This window comes from Lolium perenne, chromosome 4 (assembly GCF_019359855.2).
Source record: "Lolium perenne isolate Kyuss_39 chromosome 4, Kyuss_2.0, whole genome shotgun sequence".
Taxonomy (NCBI): domain Eukaryota; kingdom Viridiplantae; phylum Streptophyta; class Magnoliopsida; order Poales; family Poaceae; genus Lolium; species Lolium perenne.
The window spans coordinates 23,412,935-23,434,840 of record NC_067247.2 but is presented as its reverse complement, the minus strand read 5'-3'; the positions used below and the strand labels follow the sequence as shown (position 1 = coordinate 23,434,840).

Here is a 21,906-nt window from a genome sequence, read left to right as displayed (position 1 = left end):
GGTGCGCCGGCAATGGGCCTTTTAGGTTCGCCGGCGGTAGGCCTTTTCCTTGTAGTGCCTCCTCCAGATGGTTCAGACAATCTAAGCAGGGGATTTAAGAGTGGGATGAGTACGAGCGTACTCAACAAGTTCATTATAGAAAATAGGTGTTTAATGCACTAGCTACGATATTAGACCAGAAAGTCTAATACCAATGCAGGTTTTGATAAACATTTCTTCAAGAGGTTGCTTTTATTTCAAAGAACTATGTCCGTCAGCCTTCACCGGTTTACTAGAACTTCATGGAGCTCCTTTCCGGCCGCGTTCGTAGTTCCATATCCCGGAACAGGGAGTGACAGGTCACGGTTCTTTACACTCTGTAGAGGTGTGTTGTTTTACCCATAAGAGATCTTAACCTTGGTGCCAACCGGACAGCTTTCCCGTCCACACTTCCTATGGTGTGAGGCCCGGTATAAGGTCTAGCCAATCATGTTCCTCCGCTACCTCGAACACCCACCCGTTGCTGCAATCTCTGACCCTGGGTCCACGCCGGTCCCATTATTCCCATATTAGGGTGGACCCCGACCACGACGACAATGCAGGGCTCTACCATACATTCCTACGCCGGCAGTTGCAACCCATCATAGACCACATTACCGTTGGGACTTCTACGGGTTCCCACCCCTGCATCTTGTCTCTCGAGATCAAGTGCACCCGTTAATGCGCATCCGTTGATGAACGAGAGGTGGAAACACTTTTGACTACTCCGTCCCACTCCGGATCTTATGGTTAACACGGGTATTACGGCACAAGAATCACTGGACGACATTTGTTGTTTAATCCTAAATGGATATAAACCCTTGCAATGGAAACCTCTACCATATCAACACAATCCATGGTTCCATTGCCCACCACATAGTCATATTCATAGTTATGAAAATAGTGATTTTGGTTTTTATGCAATAGTGATAAACATAGTACTTTGCAAGTAATTTGATAAAATACTCAAATGGTATGAGCAAGTGATGAACTTGCCTGAACACTGCAAAGTGTTGCAGTTGGATGGTGTGGACTGACCCTTGTCCTCTGTTGCTGAAAAATAGCATCATTGTCCGATAAGGGCAATGGTTAAAGAAGCATTGATGCATGATTCCATTTTTAGGGTTTGTTCCCCCCTTCCGATGTCGTTATTATTTCATGTGAGAGGTTAATACTAAGAATAATTTGGGGATACTCTATTTAGGGCAAAATACAACCTTGAAATGTTGTCAAGGTGTTTTTAAAGTCCAAAAGATTTTATGGACTTATTTTCATTATTGAAAATAATATGTGTGATTTAAATGATTATTTTAATCATCAAATTTGAACTTATTCTTGTTTATCTTCAAAAATTCCGTTTCATATTTTATTATGATAGTTTATGCTGAGCAGTTTTCATATTTTAATGATTTTTTTAGAGATTTTATCCATTTTCTATTTAATTTCAAAGTTTCTGGTTTAATTGAATTTGTGAAGTTACTGAATTGCCCCTTGGGCCCACTTGTCAGGCGGTCGAGCTGGTTAGGTTGGACCAGCCCACTGGGCTCGGTCCAACCGACCCAGTCGCGTCGTCTCCCCCGCGTCGCCCTAACCCTAACTCCCCCTCGGCTCCTGCGACGCCGAAATCGCCTCCGCCGTCGCCGCTTTATTCCGGCCATCTCCGGCCCTTGCCGGTGACGAGATGTGGCGGATCTGGACCGCCTCTCGACGGCGCACCAGATCCTCCGCCTCGATCTGGTCTTCGTCTCCCCCTTGGCTCGCCCCCAATGCGTTCGCCCGCACGGCCGTGGGGTTACGCGGCGATGCGCCGTTCACCGGCGAACCAGACGCGGTGATGCGGCCGTGAACTACGCCGTGGTGGTGTTGGAGCGCTCGTGCTCGGCGACGCCAGGCTTGTCCGCAGCTTGGCGCTGCCGTGGTCGGCCCGTGCCGCCGTGCCGCCATGGCACGCCGTGGTGCCCTGCTCCAGGTATGTGCGCCACCTTCCCTTCTTCTACCTGTGCTACCTCCTCCTGGCTGTGCTGCGACTGCCTCTCCTCCTTGAGCTGCTGTGTTGTGCGCTACTGGCCATGGCCATTGCCTCTGTGACCATGCCCATGCTTGTGCTGCTGCTCTACTTCTATATGCTCTACTGCTGTGCTTGCTGTGGATGCGCGTGTGCTGCTGCCATGGATTCTAGCTACTGCTGGTGTGTGACTAGCTTGGCCTTGCTACTGCCCTGACTCTGTGAAATTATCCTAAGCTATGTGCTCGCTTATGCTTGCATCTCTTGTTTGAAACTCTCCCTGTGCCTCTGTGTTTGTTACTACTCTTGCTAGATCATCATGTGTATTCAATTACTTGCACTGGCTTGATTACTGTGTGTAATCCTTGCAATTAGCAAGAGCTAGGGCTCCTGATGTGCTATCTCTTGTGCTTATAATCATGGACATGCTCAATTGAGTATCACTGTGGCTTATCTGTGTTATACAGTGATGAATTTATATGTTTGGCTGGTGTTTTATGATCCAATGATTCATCAAGCATTTGATGTTCTTCTGGATACAATCATAAATTATTTATGTGATTAGCTGTGAAGCACTGTTGATGAATTGGTGTTGTGTTAGCCAAGTGATTCATGATTTGTTGCTAGGTTGGCTCTAGCATGTACTGGCATGCTCTAGCAAGCTTCTGATGATCACATGATCATCAGTTGCTTGTAAATGTTGCTGTTTCATACTGTATGTGCCTCCTGATGCTTAATCTGGTGCCTGTGTGACATCAGACCTGGTGCTGTGCAGGCCATTGCTTAATCAAGCATCTGTTGAGGCTTGCAGTGATCCCTTGGACCATATGCAAGACTCCAGTGCTGGTTATCCAGTGTGTGTCATTTATCTGATTAGCTTGTGCTTGATTACTGAATAATTGAGATGAACTGTAATTCAGTGATGATTCTTTTAATTGATTTGCTTGAGCTAGAGGGATGCCAACCATTTGTTGGGGACCCTAGCTCACTCTGAACCCTATGGGTGATGATGTATGTGCTGTACTTGGTGGTTAAGGGTTGAGGTAACCCTGACAGCCCTTTGGTGCTGTCATGGTGGCTCCCCTCTCTCTGTGGCTGGTTGTGGCTTGGTGAATGCCATCTGGATAATTCCATGTTGGATTTCCAGTGATCTTTGATGTTGACAAACAAGAATAGACACAATTAGTCTATCTGTCTGATGGTTTAGCTAGCTATGGGTGTGTCTTGTAAATCTGGCTGACTAGACAGGATCCATCAATGATGGATTCCTTTGGTTATACCCCTGTATGGATATGACCAATGTTCCCTTGATGAATCCTTCTAGTTAGGTCACTGGTTTGCTTGCACCAAATGGCTTGGCAGCCATATGATGATATAAACAGGGTTTTCCACCCATTTTGCTTCTGTGATGCAAGTGTATGCTTATTTATGAGCAAATCAGTGTTTTGCTCAGGTTGATTTTCTTTATACCTCACTCCAGCTCCTAGAAAAGTTGTTGGTGTAGAGGTTTAGCTGCTGTGTTGATCTTATGCTTGCCCTGCTCCTCCTTGCAAGCTGGTGGTGCTTGATTTGGTTCTGTGGTGTTCTTGAGCAGGTTGAGCAGCAAAGTTGTTCTTCATGTTCTTGTGTTTTTGATCTCTGGTGACTTACCAGTGGAGTTTGTCGATGGTTTGCTGGTTCTGGCGGTGGAAAAGGTTTTATACCTCCCTGGCTTTGCTCTCCTGGTCGACAACAAGGCTAACTGCAGTTGGTGACTCCTCACTGTGCTTGTGTGGTGTGCTGCATGCACACATGCAGTGTGAGCTGCCTATGTGTGTGTGTGCCTGATGCCATGAACTTGGCTGTGAGAGGATCAGCTCGGCAGCTGTTGGTCATATCCTCTCCAATTGCATTTTCCTTCTAACCTGCCAAGTGGCTTTGCCACTTGGCATAACTTGTATTTGATCTTTGTGTGTGTGATTGCAGGGAACAATGTGATGCTCTGGATGAAGATCAAGATCCTCTTGAGCAAGATCTCCATGATGATCATCTTATGTAGTTTAGGATAGATCATTCAATTGTAATTTTCTTTCTTTTTCTTTTTTCCTTTTATTCAATTTATGTAATGTGTTGTAATATTTCATCTTCCAATTCTGAATATTGTAAATGACAATGTATCATGTGTGATTATCAATAAAGCTCCAATTTTCCTTAATGAGCTTTGTATAATAGTTGTACTATTTATATTCTTGATTATTTATAATTTGTTTAATGAATTTCCTCAATTTTGAATTATGAGATATTCATATGATGTTTGAATTTAAAATTCAAATTCAATTTTAGGTTTGAATTCAATCATGCAACTTAATTTTGAATTCAATCATGCAACTTAAGTTTGTGGTGCAATATCCCTTCTCTCTTCTCCAAAACCCTAGTTTAGTTGAATAAGAGCAAGTTTGTCGCACTCTCGAAACCCTAACCCTGTAAGGTGTCGAGAGAGAAACTTGTCCCCCTTCGATGCAGTTTTGTTTTAAAAGCGCGAAATTTCCCCAGAATTTACGATGCAATGCACATCCCTTTCTAAAATCTACCCCTCGATCGTCTCTAAACCTGGGACATTACATGGCCGGCCTCGGGTTCGGGGTGGACATCGGCGAAAGCTGTGCAAGGCCTTGGCCGCTGCTGGTGACGACGACGTCCTCGACGCCGTGTCCCTTCTTGGAGGCGTCACCAAATGTGCCTCCTTTTTCGTAGTTGGATCACGCCGCCATGCTTAACTTGCGCGCTTTTCCGTCGGCGCAAAGTTCTCTTCTTTGGCTTTAGGCACACCCTCTCCACCTTCTTTGTGCTTGTCGCCGCCATTGTCTCCGTGGCTACATATACACGGTGTTCGGTCTGGTTTGGGCGGCCTCCTAGATACCCAGGGGTGGTTTCCTAGGCCGACGTCATGCCTCAGGCGATGCCGGTGGTTTCTTCCTTACGCCGTGGGAGCTATGTGTCGTAGGATAAGTGTCAAGGCTACGTCTTGAGGGGTGGTGGTTGGGCTAGGGCGAAAGCCCGGCAAGGCCTCGGCCGGTGCAGGTGACGGCGACGCCCTTGGGCGCCGCTCTCCTCCTTGGAGGCGTCTCCATCAAGCCCTCCCTCTTTAGTATCTCGAGACAGGAAGATAACCACGCTCTGACGGTCATGGGTGCGCTTTGCAAGCATGGGAGATCTGTTAGTTCTGGGCAGATCTCGGCGACGTGCCCTTGCAACAGAAGATGACGCTTCCATCGACGATATCAAGCTCTCTGCCTAGTTAGCTAGTGTTTTGTAGCTTGTTTCTCTTCCTCTTCTTTGTTGCTCCTTTTGGTGTATCGTAAGCTGGCAACCCCAGCATTTCGCTGTTTTTTTTTTCTTATCAGTTGTTGCTACCGTTGTACGCCTGGCCGGTTGATGGCTTTGTTAATTCAAAGTCGGGCTTTCGAGCCTTATGTTTAAAGTTGTAACATAGTGTCATGCTTTATCCGATCTAATATTTTCCCCGATTTTTACCAGCCAGGAAAATACATGGTGTATGTAATTTTGATACTTCAGAACTCACCTTCTCAAATTTTGTTTATGGCGAGAGCACATATACCTGTGAGTAGTAGAAAACAAATGTTCGCCTACGTATGTTAACCTCAAGAATAATTCGTTGATGGCCACCATAATCCTTATCAAAGCCTGTCTACGTGCTTTGTGACACAAGTTAAAAACAAAGCTTAGCTCCATGCAAATGACTCGCTCTACAAGTCCACAAACAATTTTTGAATCTGTTACAGCTACTTCTATTTTCTAAGAAAAAATGATAGTATGTTTAGCTAGAAGAAAACTGTGAGCAGACATTCTACTTTGCTTCCCTGGGACATAAAACAAAAACAAGAGAAAGAAAAAACCAAACAAGCAACAAGACAAAGGCTTCCGTCTAAAAACAAGACAACGGCTAAAGCTGAGCAGATTACAATGGAACTCGAGGAATCCTCTGGCATGGCACCAAATGGCTCCCTCTCGTGGTTAACGAACGACGAGGAACAAGAGGACGCATCACAGGACAAAAGACGGCGCTATATAAGAACGAGAACGGCGATGCTGAGATGAGGTGTGAAGAGAGATCCCATCGACCAATGGCCATCTTCGGAGTTCCATTGTCGGTGCTGGTCGCCATTGCGGCGGCCTGCGGGATGCTGCTCGGGCTGAGGGCGTCCCGGAGGCCGACGGACGACAGGATGCGAGGCATCCCGGGGACGATGGGGTGGCCGGTGGTGGGCGAGACCTTCGCCTTCATCGCCGCCTTCTCCAGCCCCAACGGCATCCTCAGCTTCATGCGCGACCGCCAGAAACGGTAACACACACCGCCATGATCAGTCCATCGAAGCTCCAAAGCCAAAGCATGCAATGGTGTACTTGATAAGAACGTACGTGATGGTGTGATGGCAGGTATGGGAAGGTGTTCAAGACGTACGTGCTGGGTCGGACGACGGTGTTCATGACTGGGAGGGAGGCGGCCAAGATCCTGCTGTCCGGCAAGGACGGCGTGGTGAGCCTCAACCTCTTCTACACCGGCAAGCAGGTGCTGGGGCCGACGAGCCTGCTTACCACCAACGGCGACGAGCACAAGCGTCTGCGCCGCCTCATCGCGGTGCCCCTCTCCGTGGACGCCCTGAAGAAGCACTTCGACTTCATCAACCACCTCGCTATCCAGACGCTCAGCTCCTGGGCCGGCCGCCGCGTCCTCGTCCTGAACGAGGCCTCCTCCGTACGTAATCGCACAAAGATCATATGTAGTATGTCGAATTGTTGATGGATTTTGGTGAATGTCCTGATGATTTTGTTTATGACTATGTGGTGGATCAGTTCACGTTGAAGGTGATCGCCAACATGCTGGTGAGCCTTGAGCCGGAGGGTAAGGAGCAGGAGGAGTTCCGGGCCAACTTCAAGGCCATCTCGTCCTCCTTCGCGTCGCTGCCACTCAAGCTGCCCGGCACCGCATTCCACAACGGCCTGAAGGGCAGGAACCGAATGTACGAGATGCTGGACGCGGTGATCGCGCGCCGGAGGCATGGCGGCGAGGTCCGGGAGGACTTCCTCCAGACGCTCCTAATGAAGCACGCCCGGGGCGAGGGCGAGGCGGCGACCAAGGAGGAGGAGGAGAAGCTGACGGATGCGCAGCTCAAGGACAACATCCTCACCCTGCTGGTCGCCGGCCACGACACCACCACGGCGGGCCTCACCTGGCTCGTCAAGTTCCTCGGCGAGAACCCCGCCGTCCTCCACAAGCTCAGGGTAAGCCCACTACCTCAGGTTCCTTGCAGCTACAAATCAAAGCTGTTTTGAGTCCGAGTGATTAGTCGTTGTTGTTATGTTGGCATGTAGGAGGAGCATTTGGCGATCAGGGAGGGGCTCAACGGCGAGCCTCATTTGAGATGGTCAGATGTGAACAACATGCCGTACACCACCAAGGTGAGATTCCTATGTTTTAAGTAGGATTGATCAAATTAGTAGTACAGAAAGTTAACTAAATATGATGCATGACATTTGCAGGTGATGAACGAGACGCTCAGGAGGGCGACCATCCTGCCATGGTACTCGAGGAAAGCCGCGCAGGACTTCACCATTGACGGTAACTACGATCAGCACCAACTTGCAAACTGATCTTTTTTTCAGTACAACAGAGTAGTCTTAAAACAGAGCGATCTTCGGACATTGCAGGGTACGAGGTGGCCAAGGGCGCTTCGGTGAACCTGGATGTGGTGTCCATCCACCACGACGCTGCTGTCTTCTCGGACCCGGAGAAGTTCGACCCGGACAGATTTGATGTAAGTCGTGCACCTCCATCTTCTTCAGGAGAGCTGCCATTTGTTACTGACAACTGATACACGGAATACACACAGAGCACCATGAAGCCCTACAGCTTCCTGGGGTTCGGCAGCGGGCCACGTATGTGCCCTGGGATGAGCCTGGCCAAGCTCGAGATCCAGATCTTCGTCCACCACCTCGTCTGCACATACGAGTGAGCCGCCGCGGGCGATCTCCAAAACCGCCATGTCCAATGTCTAGTTCTATGGCCCCCTAATGATAAATGGTGTTTGTTTTTCTTGTTGGCAGCTGGAAGGCTTTGGAGAACGACGACTCGGTGCAGCCGACGCTGGTGCGCATGCCCAAGAACAAGTACCCCGTCCACGCCACCACAATCTGAACTCGAACTCCAGCGATGGCACCATTAGGTTTTTGCTGCAGTGGAACATCTGCATTTGGAAACAGACCGACACATACTCTATTGATCCTTCCTGTCTTAGGCATAGATAGCCAGACAGTGATATTTTGAGGCTATTTGTGCGGAGCAAACTATATGCAAAGTTACTTAGCATGTCAAACAGAGGTTCCAACAAGCACTTTTTTAGTGCAAAACAACACCTATACGATAAGCAAATAAACAGTGTCGTATCGAAGACCCTATGTTACAATTCATGAAGTTGGACAAGGAAAACAATGGCAATAAAATATGAAGACCAAAAAAAGTACTACCTGACAACCAGGTGACACAAGATCAACATCAAACTAACTAACTTTTTGTAGTGTCATAACATACTAATGGAACTTCTACTTCAGTGGTGCAATGCCAAAGGGTAGCCAGGTAGCTTATCATCACTCAGATGCATCTCCCATGACAAATGACACAGCTCACCGAGACCGGTGGTTCAGTCTCAAAGGAGCAGGCAAACAGTGAGCAGGTAGTGAAGCCAACCAAGCATGAACAAAGACAGAAGCATCGACTTTTAGTTCGCAGAGGTCCTTCAATGCTATGGCAGAGTACCATAATGTCGGAAAGAAATAACATGCCCTTAGTTACTAAAGGATAGCTGGTCGGACTAACAGTAGAACTGAAACCAATCCAGAACAGAAGAAATAACCGGAAAAGGAGCCTGCCAAAACAAAAGATCATTTAAGATGATATGTTAACTCAATCTCAAAGAGGATTGAAAGAAATTACCAGTTTGGTTTCGTTTCACCGATGATTCTTCAGTTGCTTCTTTTCTCGTGGTGTTTTCAAGCGGATTTAGTTGGTCATTTCCTTCCCCGATACAATAGAAGCAACACGGTATGCCAGTCCACCCACAGATCCAACATAAAGAGATGATATGCCACATGACCACAATCGACATGCTGGAGCATCAACACACGGCCCAACAAAAGCCACCTTTCAACCAAGCAATAATCACTGAGCAGCATATCAACCAAACATGTAGGACCAAGTGCCAAGCACTATGACCAAGTCATATGACTCACATTACACAGGAAACAATAATAAGCAGGTCAGTAATATGGTCTATAATAAAGGAGCTGCTTACTCATGGTACATCATAGTTCAAATACATGCTCACAAAGTTTCAAGCACAAGGAAACACACATCGTGGTAGTAGATTGGGTTTTCATACCTGGATAAAACACACTTCTCAAGGTCTAGGCCATCAGTAGGGACCAGATCGGTCACGACGGTCACCACCACCTCCACCATCGCGGCTGCGACCAGAATATCGGTCACCACCACGGTCAGAGCGGTCACCGCCACGGCCGGTCACCGCCACGGTCAGATCCATGACGACTACCACCACCATACCTATCATCTCTAGACTCTCTGCCACCATATCTGTCACCTCTCCCACCACCATCCCCATCTGGGCACTCCCTAGCAAAGTGTCCAGGTTTGCCACACTTGAAGCAATCCCCACCACCACCACCTCCACGCGGTGCACGACCACCACCATAGTCACGGCCATGGTCACCACGAGATCCACGGTCGCGATCATCACGGTCACCGTTACGGTCTCTACCAACGCCTTGAGGTTGAGCTTTATCAACGGTGATGGCTCTCCCATCCAAGTCCAATCCATTCATGTCCTCAATAGCTGCTTCCATGTCTTTCTTCTCATCAAATGTTACAAAAGCAAATCCACGTGACCGGCCAGAAAACTTGTCAAGAACAACCTGCACGTTATCAGAAAATAAGCTCAGGAAAACAAAACAATAGTCCAATAAGTATGTATATACCATAGTTGTGAAGGTGCCGAAGCTGTATTATTCAGAACAGGGGTGAAAGTGACAGAATAACTACTGGTGAAGCAAAAGAATGGCAAGCATAGCAACTCTAACGATGCTTCATCAAACACTCCGCATATGCCAAATTGGTTCAGATGTCTGAATTTTTTTTATGGAGGAGATGTCTGATATTATTGTGTTGTAAAAAATGATTACATGCTTTAGCAGGCACAGTAAGATATACACAGATGTATCTACGGCCACAGTTATGAAAGCAAATACAAGATTAACAGTAGCACACATGAACACCCCAAAGCAATAAACAAAGGGTTCTGTATGTCACCTTTGCCTCTGTGACATTGCCAAATTTTCTAAATGCATCCTTGAGGCTTTCATCAGTTGTCGACCATGACAGGTTTCCAATGAAGCAACGGTACTCATCCCCTTCTGCCATCTCTGCGAGGGCAGACAAACACAACCCACGTATGGGCAAGAAAAAATTGTTAGGGCATGTAAAAAAAAAGTGCAGTACATTATTATTTGGTGATGAATAACTAGCTAATCTGTCCACTGTACTTCCAAAAAAATACTTCCCAGGCACGACAATAGATTGCATCTTACACAGCAGGAAATGAAGTTAACCAAATGATTGCATCTGAACTACCAAAAGAAGTTCAGACAGCAAGAAGCATTTGAAGTAAACAGCGGTCGTGGTGGTGACCGATATTCTGGTCGCAGAGTAGCAGCAGGACAGGGAAGCTCAATAACCTGAACTGGATCTTTCAATCAGAGCTGAATGTAAACAACGGTCGTGGACGCAGCATTTGCTACCTTACTACTTTGCATATATTTTAGAGCAAAATTAATGCAGTTTGTACACTCATGTTTCTCAACTCAACAGCAAACTAGTGCTCTTTTCAGAAGGAACAAGAAGAACAAAGCATAGCAGTTGACCAGTGGTTGAGAAGGCATATCGGCATGTACAACCTGGAATTTGATACTGATTCTGTGAACCGTGTTATTCAGAAACTAAATAGGAGAGCAAGCAAGCTTCACTGGCTAGAGCCGCTCGTCAATCGTGTTAGCTACAAATTAAACATGAGCACAAGCTTCACTAGAGCGGAGGTGCAGACAAACTAGACTCTAGTACAACTGGTAGAAGCATCAGACAAAGAAAAGAAAAAGATGTATGCAAAATCATCATCAACACCGGATCTTCAAACAGGGAATCGGTCGAGCCGACGGAGGAATTGGAAGCTGATGTACCTTGCGTTGAGGACGGAGACGACTTGGGGTGGAATATTCTTGGGCGGGTCTAGATCGGGGAGGGAGGGGAGGACCTCGTCGTGTTCGCTGGCGTCCGGTTTTTATATGTGGGAGTGGGGGCGGGCAGAGGAACGCGATGCTTTGCTGGTTTCCTTGAGTGGAAATGTTGAACCCTAAAATTTCCGGCGGCGGCGCGAGATATTTTCCATTGTGGGAATCGCAGGTGGGCCCCGGAGGTAACTGTCGCTCCTGCTTTAATGGAGGCCTGCTGGGCCGCAAACCTTGTAGCTGCCGAACACATTACTTTTTTTTCACAAACTTCTGTTTATTGTTAACACTGGAGATTACCGAGGATCTTGGCGAAGCTTTGCAAAAGAAATCACAAGACATTCTAAATAACACGCGTCTAGTTTTGTCAACAAAAGCTCGCCTTGATGAGATCAGATCGGTTGAAAAGTCTTTTTGTTCCGAGTTGTTGAGTTTTGTGCAAACCATTTCCGTTGATATATTCTAGATTTGGAGGAAACTTATGGTCTACGTGTTTGTCGTGCTCCTCGCCATCCTGGTTGTGTTACTAAGGAGCACTATTTTCGATTTCCATCAATTTCGGTTTCCACTCTTTGAGCTTGCTAGCGGTCTAGTCCAAGATGATCTGAAGCTTGTGATCCAATGAGTGCCCCCTTCTTCTCACTCATCTGGAACATCAGGGGGTTCGAGGCCCCGGGTCGCAAACAACAACTGAAGGAATACATGCGGCGCGAGAATGTGGATATTGTTGGGCTCCAAGAGACGATTAAGGAGTCTTTCCTCCTCCACGAGTTGGAGGGTCTTAGTAGACACAAGTTCGCCTGGCATTGGCGTCCTGCTTCGGGTCACTCGGGTGGCATCCTCCTAGGCGTGAGGGAGGATACCTTCGAGGTCGAGGATATGGAGCACGGCGAGTTCTTTGTGAGTATGGATGTTACCCATAGACGATCTAACCTCAGCTGGGAGGTTATTATTGTCTATGGGCCGGCGGACCATTCCAGATCTCAGGCCTTCCTGGCGGAGCTGCGGGCTAAGATAGACCGGTGTACCACCCCCGTGGTAGTAGCCGGTGATTTTAACTTGATACGCTCCCCATAGGACAAGAGCTCGCGTCGCGTGGACATCCCTAGGATGCGGATGTTCAACGACTGCCTTGCGGATCTCGCCCTTAGAGAGATCACTAGAGTGGGTGCCCGGTTCACGTGGTGCAACAACCGCATTGACCCGGTCCAGAGTGTGCTGGACCGGGTCTTTGTGTCAGTTGAATGGGAAATGGAATTCCCATTATGCACCCTCAGGGCGGCCACCAGGATCGGGTCTGACCACTCCCCACTTCTTCTGTGCTCGGGGGGCTCTACCCCCCCCGAGGCTAAACCGTTTCCACTTTGAAAACTTCTGGCTTAATCAGCCAGGGTTTGTGGAGGCGGTTGGCTACAAGTGGGAGCGGGCGGCAGAGTCCCCACCGTGAGTCTTCAACGCAGTAGATGTTTGGCATCACTGCACGAAGCTTGCCCGCCAGTTTATGCGAGGCTGGGGGGCGAACCTCGGGGCGGAGGTTCGCCTAAAGAAGGACCTACTCCTCCGCCAGATCCAGGAGTTAGATCGCGCCGCGGACGAGGAGGGCTTAGCCGCTGAGGAGTGGCTTCAGCGCTTCGCCCTGGAACACTCGCTCATGGAGATATACCGTGGGGAGGAGGTATTCTGGCGACAACGGAGTCGCCAGAATTGGCTCCTCCAGGGGGATGCGAACACTGCTTACTTCCATGCGATTGCCAATGGCCGTCGCCGGAAGTGTTCCATCCCCTGTCTTTGGGATGGTGATCTCCTGTTGGAGGAGGCCGGGGAGATCATGATACGTCCCCGACGTATCCATAATTTCTGATGTTCCATGCTTGTTTTATGACAATACTTACATGTTTTGCTTGCACTTTATGATGATTTCATGCGTTTTCCGGAACTAACCTATTACCGAGATGCCACAGTGCCAGTTCCTGTTTTCTGCTGTTTTTGGTTCCAGAAAGGCTGTTCGGGCAATATTCTCGGAATTGGACGAAATCAACGCCAAACCTCCTATTTTTCCCGGAAGGCTCCAGAACACCGAAGAAGAGTCGGAGAGGGGCCAGGGGGCCACCACACCACATGGCGGCGCGGGCCAGGCCTTGGCCGCGCCGGCCTAGGGTGTGGCGCCTCCAGGTGCCCCCCTGCGCCGCCTCTTCGCCTATAAAAGCCCTTTCGACCTAAAAACGCAGTACCAATTGACGAAACTCCAGAAAGACTCCAGGGGCGCCGCCACCATCGCGAAACTCCAATTCGGGGGACAGAACTCTGTTCCGGCACCCTGCCGGAACGGGGAAGTGCCCCCGGAAGCCATCTCCATCAACGCCATCGCCTCCACCATGCTCCGTGAGTAGTTCCCCCATGGACTACGGGTTCTAGCAGTAGCTATGTCGGTATACTCTCCCCCATGTACTTCAATACAATGGTCTCATGAGCTGCCTTACATGATTGAGATTCATCTGATGTAATCGGTGTTGTGTTTGTTGGGATCCGATGGATGATACATTATGATTAGTCTATCTATAAAGTTTGTGAAGTTATTGTTGCTGCAATCTTGTTATGCTTAATGCTTGTCACTAGGGCCCGAGTGGCATGATCTTAGATTTGAGCTCTATAATTATTGCTTAGATTGTATCTACAAGTTGTATGCACATGTCACTGTCCGGAACCAATGGCCCCGAAGTGACAGAAATCGGGACAACCGGAGGGGATGGTAGTGATGTGAGGATCACATGTTTTCACGGAGTGTTAATGCTTTGCTCCGGTACTCTATTAAAAGGAGTACCTTAATATCCAGTAGTTTCCCTTGAGGCCCGGCTGCCACCGGCTGGTAGGACAAAAGATGTTGTGCAAGTTTCTCATTGCGAGCACGTACGACTATATACGGAAAACATGCCTACATAATTAATAAGCCTGATGTTCTTTCTTAATGCTTTGATTCCTATCAATTGCCCAACTGTAATTTGTTCACCCAACACTTGTTATTGGAGAGTTACCACTAGTGTAGATCGCTGGGAACCCCGGTCCATCTCTCATCATTATATACTCGTTCTATATGTCATTGGAAGTAGTATCAACTATTTTCTGGTGCCATCGCTCTCATATTGCTATTCTTTCTGTATTCTTGTTACTACTGCTCTCATATTCTTGCTACTTTCACATCACCCTGTTGCTAGTGCTTTTCAGTGCGGCTGAATTGACAACTCAGTTGTTAAGGCTTATAAGTATTCTTTACCTCCCCTTGTGTCGAATCAATAAATTTGGGTTATACTACCCTCGAAGACTATCGCGATCCCCTATGCTTGTGGGTCATCAAGACTGTTTTCTGGCGCCGTTGCCGGGGAGGCATAGCTCTACTCATAAGTTCACCTGGGGAGTACACTCTACCTCTCTCTCTGTTTTTATTTTGTTTTATTTTGTTTTGCTTAGTTTACTTTTGCCTAGTTTATTTGTGCTTAGTTTATTTCTGTCTAGTATTAGTTTGCGTAGTTTACTTTTGCTTAGTTTATTTTTGTCTTGTTTTATTTGTCTCATATACCCAAAAATCCATAAAAACTTGAAAAACCAAAAAATTAAAAACTGCTGTTATGGGAGAACCCACAACCTACTTGGAGCTTATAGAATGTTATAATAATTATAGAGAATCAAGAACTGGTAAAATAATGAGTGCTATGATAGAGAAATTAAATACAATTGCTAGAATCTTGCTTAGACGCCATGATATAAACTGTTGCTCTCAACAGGATACTAAACATCTTAAATTTCAATGTGGCTTTAGTGAGGAATTTTTTATTAAGAACTATAACCGGAATTGCTATATTCATTATGGGTTCGAAGAGGTAGAACAATTTGTCTTATTTATGGGAGCCTCCGAGATAGAATCCTTCATGGTTGAGAATTATGAAACTTGTGCTATTTGTAAGGACCTTAAAGATTATGTCTCTACTATCCTTAATTCTTGCATAGAATGCTACAGTAGGAATCCTTATATCCTTGATTATAAAGAGAGACACATTAATGCACAAGAATGCACTCACAATTTGCAGGAACCGGTGGAAGAAGAAATTGATGAACCTGAAAGCTCATTGGATGAAAAAGAGGAGGAAATTGATGAACTTGAAAGCTCATTGGATGAAAAGGAAGAGGAGAGCGACGAACAAAAGGAGGAAGAATGGATTAGCTACCCATGCCAACCTTCTAATGAGAGTAACTCTTTATCTCTTACATTATTTGATTGTCCTCCATGCTTACCGAAAGAGGTTGAATGTTATGTTCATGTGGATTCTCTTGAAATATTCCCTATGAGTAAAACTTGTGAGAATAATTATGCTACTGTTATTTATGATAATCCATGCTACTTTGATAAATCTTATGATAATGCTTTGTTTGTGCCTGATGTCGAAATGCATGGTACTAAAGAATTTTGCTTAGCAAATGTTTATGATAAAGCTCTAGATGATGGTCCTATGTTACTTGATACTATTAATTGTACTACTAATGAAAATGGGATTGGAGAGGATTTAACTTTATCTATGTGTCCCATATCTCTTGAGATTGATCAACTACCTTGTTATATTATTAATAAAAGTAAGTTTGAAAGTTTTAATTCCACTATTCTTGAACTTGATAAAAATTATATGTTTGTGGATCATGAAAAGTATGCTGCATGTGATAGTTATATTGTTGAGTTTGTTAATGAAGCTACTGAAAACTATTATGAGAGAGGAAAATATGATTGTAGAGATTTGCATGGTACTAAAACACCTCTCTATATGCTGAAATTGTCGAAGTTACACTTGTTCTATCTTCTTATGCTTGTCACTTTGTTCTTCATGAATTTATTTGTGTACAAGATTCCTTTGCATAGGAAGCATGTTAGACTTAAATGTGTTTTGGATTTGCCTCTTGATGCTCTCTTTTGCTTCAAATACTATTTCTTGCGAGCGCATCATTAAAACTGCTGAGCCCATCTTAATGGCTATAAAGAAAGAACTTCTTGGGAGATAACCCATGTGTTATTTTGCTACAGTACTTTATTTTATATTTGTGTCTTGGAAGTTGTTTACTACTGTAGCAACCTCTCCTTATCTTAGTTTTGTGTTTTGTTGTGCCAAGTGAAGCCTCTAATCGAAGGTTGATACTAGATTTGGATTTCTGCGCAGAAACAGATTTCTATCTGTCACGAATCTTGGTCCAATTCTCTGTAGGAAACTCAGAAAATTATGCCAATTTACGTGCGTGTTCCTCAGATATGTACACAACTTTCATTAGTTTTGAGTTTTCTGATTTGAGCAACGGAAGTATTTTATTAAAATTCGTCTTTACTGGCTGTTCTATTTTGGCAGATTCTGTCGCTGTTTTTTGCATTGTCTCTTGTGGACTGTAAGCGAGCTTTTCTAGACGTAGAGGGCTGTAGCTAATGTTTTATTGAGTTCTTGCAATGTGCCACTACAGGACCAAGGTGAATTCAAATTTTTTTGAGTACTAACCCCTCTAATGAAGTTTATGAGAAGTTTGGTGTGAAGGAAGTTTTCAAGGGTCAAGAGAGGAGGATGATATATGATCAAGAAGAGTGAAAAGTCTAAGCTTGGGGATGCCCCGATGGTTCATCCCTGCATATTTCAAGAAGACTCAAGCGTCTAAGCTTGGGGACGCCCAAGGCATCCCCTTCTTCATCAACTTATCAGGTTCCTCCCCTGAAACTATATTTTTATTCGGTCACATCATATGTGCTTTACTTGGAGCGTCTGTGTGTTTATTTTTCATTTTGTTTATGTTTGAATAAATTCGGATCCTAGCAATCCTTGATTGGGAGAGAGACACGCTCCGCTTTTTCATATGAACACTTGTGTTCTTCGTTTTAATTTTAATGTTCAATGATAAAAGTTGGAAGCTACAATACTTATTATTATTTGGTTGGAAAAGGAAAATGCCTCATATGTCTTGGATAATTTGACACTTGGCAATTGTTTTGAGCTCTCAAGTAGATCATAAATTTTTGCATGTAGTTTAAACCTATTAGTGGAGAACTACCGTAAAGCTTGTTAAAATTGGTTTGCATAATTGATCTCTCTTAAGGTCTAGATATTTTCTGGTAAAAGTGTTTGAGCAACAAGGAAGACAGTGTAGAGTATTATAATGCTTGCGATATGTTCTTATGTAAGTTTTGCTGTACCTGTTCATACTTGTGTTTGCTTCAAACAACCTTGCTAGCCTAAGCCTTGTATCGAGAGGGAATACTTCTCATGCATCCAAAATCCTTGAGCCAACCACTATGCCAATTGTGTCCACCATACCTACCTACTATGTGGTATTTCCTGCCATTCCAAAGTAAATTGCTTGAGTGCTACCTTTAAACAATTCAAAATGCTTCTCAATTTGTGTTTATGTTTCATAGCTCATGAGGAAGTATGTGGTGTTTAGCTTTCAACCTTGTCATTTACTTTTGACGGACTCTCATATGGACTAGTGGCACATCCGCTTATCCAATAATTTTGCAAAAAGAGCTGGCAATGGGATTCCCAGTCCCGAATTAATTAACTTAAATAGACACTCCTCCATGGTATGTGATTGTTGGAAGGCACCCGAAGGATTCGGTTAGCCATGGCTTGTGTAAGCAAAGGTTGGGAGGAGTGTCATCATAATAAAACTAAAATAAAAAGGCACTCCTTCATGGTATGAGATTGTTGGCAGGCACCCGAGGATTCGGTTAGCCATGGTTTGTGAAAGAAAGGTTGGAAGGAGTGCCACCCAAAAATAAAAATTCATGGGAGCCGCTCTTGAAAGTCCGGTTGGTGAGGTAGTTAGTGTACCCATTACCATTCGTTGACAACAACAAACACCTCTCAAAACTTTACTTTTTATGCTCTCTATATGTTTTCAAAACCAAAGCTCTTGCACAAATATAGCAATCGATGCTTTCCTCTTTGAAGGGCCATTCTTTTACTTTATATTGAGTCAGTTTACCTACTTCCTTCCACCTTAGAAGCAAACACTTGTGTTAACTGTGCATTGATTCTTACATACTTGCATATTTGCATTCATCATATTACTTTGTGTTGACAATATCCATGAGATATACATGTTACAAGTGAAAGCAACCGCTGAAACTTATATCTTCCTTTGTGTTGCTTCGATACCTTTACTTTGAATTTATTGCTCTATGAGTTAACTCTTGTGCAAGACTTTTGATGCTTGTCTTGAAAGTACTATTCATGAAAAGTTTTGCTATATGTTATCTATTTGTTAGCAACTATAGATCATTGCCTTGAGTCACTTCATTCATTTCATATGCTTTGTAATAGTATGATCAAGGTTATGTAAGTAGCATGTCACTACAGAAATTATTCTTTTTATCGTTTACCTGCTCGGGACGAGCAGGAACTAAGCTTGGGGATGCTGATACGTCCCCGACGTATCCATAATTTCTGATGTTCCATGCTTGTTTTATGACAATACTTACATGTTTTGCTTGCACTTTATGATGATTTCATGCGTTTTCCGGAACTAACCTATTAACGAGATGCCACAGTGCCAGTTCCTGTTTTCTGCTGTTTTTGGTTCCAGAAAGGCTGTTCGGGCAATATTCTCGGAATTGGACGAAATCAACGCCAAACCTCCTATTTTTCCCGGAAGGCTCCAGAACACCGAAGAAGAGTCGGAGAGGGGCCAGGGGGCCACCACACCACATGGCGGCGCGGGCCAGGCCTTGGCCGCGCCGGCCTAGGGTGTGGCGCCTCCAGGTGCCCCCCTGCGCCGCCTCTTCGCCTATAAAAGCCCTTTCGACCTAAAAACGCAGTACCAATTGACGAAACTCCAGAAAGACTCCAGGGGCGCCGCCGCCATCGCGAAACTCCAATTCGGGGGACAGAACTCTGTTCCGGCACCCTGCCGAACGGGAAGTGCCCCGGAAGCCATCTCCATCAACGCCATCGCCTCCACCATGCTCCGTGAGTAGTTCCCCCATGGACTACGGGTTCTAGCAGTAGCTATGTCGGTATACTCTCCCCCATGTACTTCAATACAATGGTCTCATGAGCTGCCTTACATGATTGAGATTCATCTGATGTAATCGGTGTTGTGTTTGTTGGGATCCGATGGATGATACATTATGATTAGTCTATCTATAAAGTTTGTGAAGTTATTGTTGCTGCAATCTTGTTATGCTTAATGCTTGTCACTAGGGCCCGAGTGGCATGATCTTAGATTTGAGCTCTATAATTATTGCTTAGATTGTATCTACAAGTTGTATGCACATGTCACTGTCCGGAACCAATGGCCCCGAAGTGACAGAAATCGGGACAACCGGAGGGGATGGTAGTGATGTGAGGATCACATGTTTTCACGGAGTGTTAATGCTTTGCTCCGGTACTCTATTAAAAGGAGTACCTTAATATCCAGTAGTTTCCCTTGAGGCCCGGCTGCCACCGGCTGGTAGGACAAAAGATGTTGTGCAAGTTTCTCATTGCGAGCACGTACGACTATATACGGAAAACATGCCTACATAATTAATAAGCCTGATGTTCTTTCTTAATGCTTTGATTCCTATCAATTGCCCAACTGTAATTTGTTCACCCAACACTTGTTATTGGAGAGTTACCACTAGTGTAGATCGCTGGGAACCCCGGTCCATCTCTCATCATTATATACTCGTTCTATATGTCATTGGAAGTAGTATCAACTATTTTCTGGTGCCATCGCTCTCATATTGCTATTCTGCTCTTTGTGTTCTTTGTTACTACTGCTCTCATATTACTGCTACTTTCACATCACCCCTGTTGCTAGTGCTTTTCCAGGTGCAGCTGAATTGACAACTCAGTTGTTAAGGCTTATAAGTATTCTTTACCTCCCCTTGTGTCGAATCAATAAATTTGGGTTATACTACCCTCGAAGACTATCGCGATCCCCTATACTTGTGGGTCATCAGATCACCACCCATATCTATTCCTTCTATAAAGGCCTCTTCGCGGCTGGCCCCAGAATCGGGGTTGCCCTCGCGGCAGATCTATGGCCATCTAGGGCCTGGGTCTCAGACGAGGAGAATGCCGCTCTCACCCTTCCGTTCCTCCCAACGGAAGTCCGGAGCGCGCTTGAGGGCATGAAGGCTAGCTCGGCCCCTGGCCCTGATGGTCTTCCGGTTGTCGTCTTCCAGAAATTCTGGGCGAAACTCCAGGAGACTATCATGCCAATGTTTCAAGAGTTCTACGTGGGAACTCTTGACATGGGGCGGCTGAACTACGGTGTTATTACCTTGATCCCCAAGGTTGTGGGGGCCACGGATATACGCCAGTTCAGGCCTATTACGGTCATCAACGTAATCCAGCGGTTGTTCTCCAAGGTGTGTGCGGTAAGGTTGGCCCCGGTTATGGAGCGGATTACGCACCAATACCAGTTTGCCTTCCTTAAGGGCCGCCACATCCATGATGGGATTCTAGCTCTGCATGAGATTGTGCACGAGGTTAGGAGTCGACACCAGAGGGGTGTCTTCCTAAAACTAGACTTCCAGAAAGCGTATGACCGTTTGGATTGGTCATTCCTTCGGCAGGTCCTCCAGAGCAGAGGCGTTGACGACCGTATGATTGGCTGGATTATGCAGACGGTGATGACTAGCAGCACGTCCATTAACATTAATGGGGAAGTGGGTCCCTATTTTAGGCCGGCGTGTGGAGTGAGACAGGGTGACCCCCTTTCCCCTATCCTCTTCAACGCGGCGGTTGACTCCCTGGCCGAGATCCTGGAGAGGGCTAGGATCTCGGGCCATATTACCGGAGTGGTCGGCCACCTCATCCCTGGTGGAGGGGTGACCCATCTCCAGTATGCGGACGATACCATGATCATGTTCGAGGGCTCGGACCGGGACATCCAGAACACCAAGTTCCTTCTCCTCTGTTTTGAGGCCATGTCGGGCCTCAAAATAAACTTTGACAAAAGTGAGGTAGTGGTCTTGGGGTACCCTCCGGAAGCTCAACAGCGGATCGCTGACAACCTCAATTGTAGGTTGGCAACCTTCCCTGTGAACTACTTGGGGGTACCTGTTAGGGATTCTAGGATCCTTATTAGAGACCTCGCCCCCCTTGTGGGGCGAGTTAGAGCGAAGGCTGAACCGTGGTGCGGAAGGTTCACCTCCAAGGGTAGCAAAACAGTTCTCATTGATTCATGCATGTCTAGTCTTCCCATGTATATCATGGGCCTGTACCTCCTTCCTGAAGGGGTACATGCGGCCTTCGACAAAGAGCTCTCTCGCTTCTTCTGGCAGGACAGGACAGGCCGCCAAAAATACCACATGGTCAAATGGGCCGATGTGTGCGCCCCCAAGGATCTTGGGGGCATAGGGATTATCTCCTCTCGTCACATGAATGTGGCCCTCATGCTGAAATGGGTTTGGAGGATCCTCTCTGATGATGGGGGTTTGTGGCTTAAGTTAATTAAGGCGAAATACCTACGGGGCCGGCCTCTGCTTGCTTGTGATCGTCGGGAGGGATCTCAGTTTTGGAGGG

General features: G+C 46.1%; 2 protein-coding genes across 4 annotated transcripts; one reads left to right on the top strand and one right to left on the bottom strand.

Annotated features, from left to right (window-relative positions):
* The first annotated feature begins 5,946 nt into the window (after positions 1-5,946).
* On the top strand, positions 5,947-8,266 carry LOC127291907 (abscisic acid 8'-hydroxylase 3). The gene is made up of 8 exons (XM_051321222.2): positions 5,947-6,365; positions 6,461-6,779; positions 6,878-7,306; positions 7,397-7,483; positions 7,565-7,643; positions 7,733-7,839; positions 7,915-8,033; positions 8,129-8,266. The coding sequence occupies exons 1-8, from the start codon at positions 6,118-6,120 to the stop codon at positions 8,217-8,219; spliced, it is 1,479 nt and encodes a 492-aa protein (XP_051177182.1). The 5' UTR covers positions 5,947-6,117; the 3' UTR covers positions 8,220-8,266.
* A 95-nt stretch (positions 8,267-8,361) lies between these two features.
* On the bottom strand, positions 8,362-11,506 carry LOC127291908 (glycine-rich RNA-binding protein RZ1A). 3 transcript variants are annotated; one of them, XR_007844812.2, is made up of 5 exons: positions 11,327-11,506; positions 10,404-10,516; positions 9,460-10,009; positions 9,015-9,221; positions 8,362-8,946 (listed from the first exon to the last, which is right to left on the bottom strand). XR_007844812.2 is itself a non-coding variant. In XM_051321223.2 (3 exons), the coding sequence occupies exons 2-3, from the start codon at positions 10,512-10,514 to the stop codon at positions 9,584-9,586; spliced, it is 537 nt and encodes a 178-aa protein (XP_051177183.1). In that variant the 5' UTR covers positions 10,515-10,516; positions 11,327-11,506; the 3' UTR covers positions 9,330-9,583. The 3 variants fall into 3 exon arrangements, 1 of the variants encoding a protein (XP_051177183.1); XR_007844813.2 differs by having other exon boundaries at positions 9,034-9,221; XM_051321223.2 differs by lacking the exons at positions 8,362-8,946; positions 9,015-9,221 and having other exon boundaries at positions 9,330-10,009.
* Positions 11,507-21,906: the final 10,400 nt, after the last annotated feature.

Coding starts and splice junctions, on each gene's coding strand:
- LOC127291907 (XM_051321222.2), top strand. CDS start 6,118: ATGAGGTGTGAAGAGAGATCCCATCGACCAATGGCCATCTTCGGAGTT. Junction 6,366..6,460: donor ATGCGCGACCGCCAGAAACG/GTAACACACACC, acceptor GTGTGATGGCAG/GTATGGGAAGGTGTTCAAGA. Junction 7,840..7,914: donor TCGACCCGGACAGATTTGAT/GTAAGTCGTGCA, acceptor GAATACACACAG/AGCACCATGAAGCCCTACAG.
- LOC127291908 (XM_051321223.2), bottom strand. CDS start 10,514: ATGGCAGAAGGGGATGAGTACCGTTGCTTCATTGGAAACCTGTCATGG. Junction 10,010..10,403: donor GCAATGTCACAGAGGCAAAG/GTGACATACAGA, acceptor GATAACGTGCAG/GTTGTTCTTGACAAGTTTTC.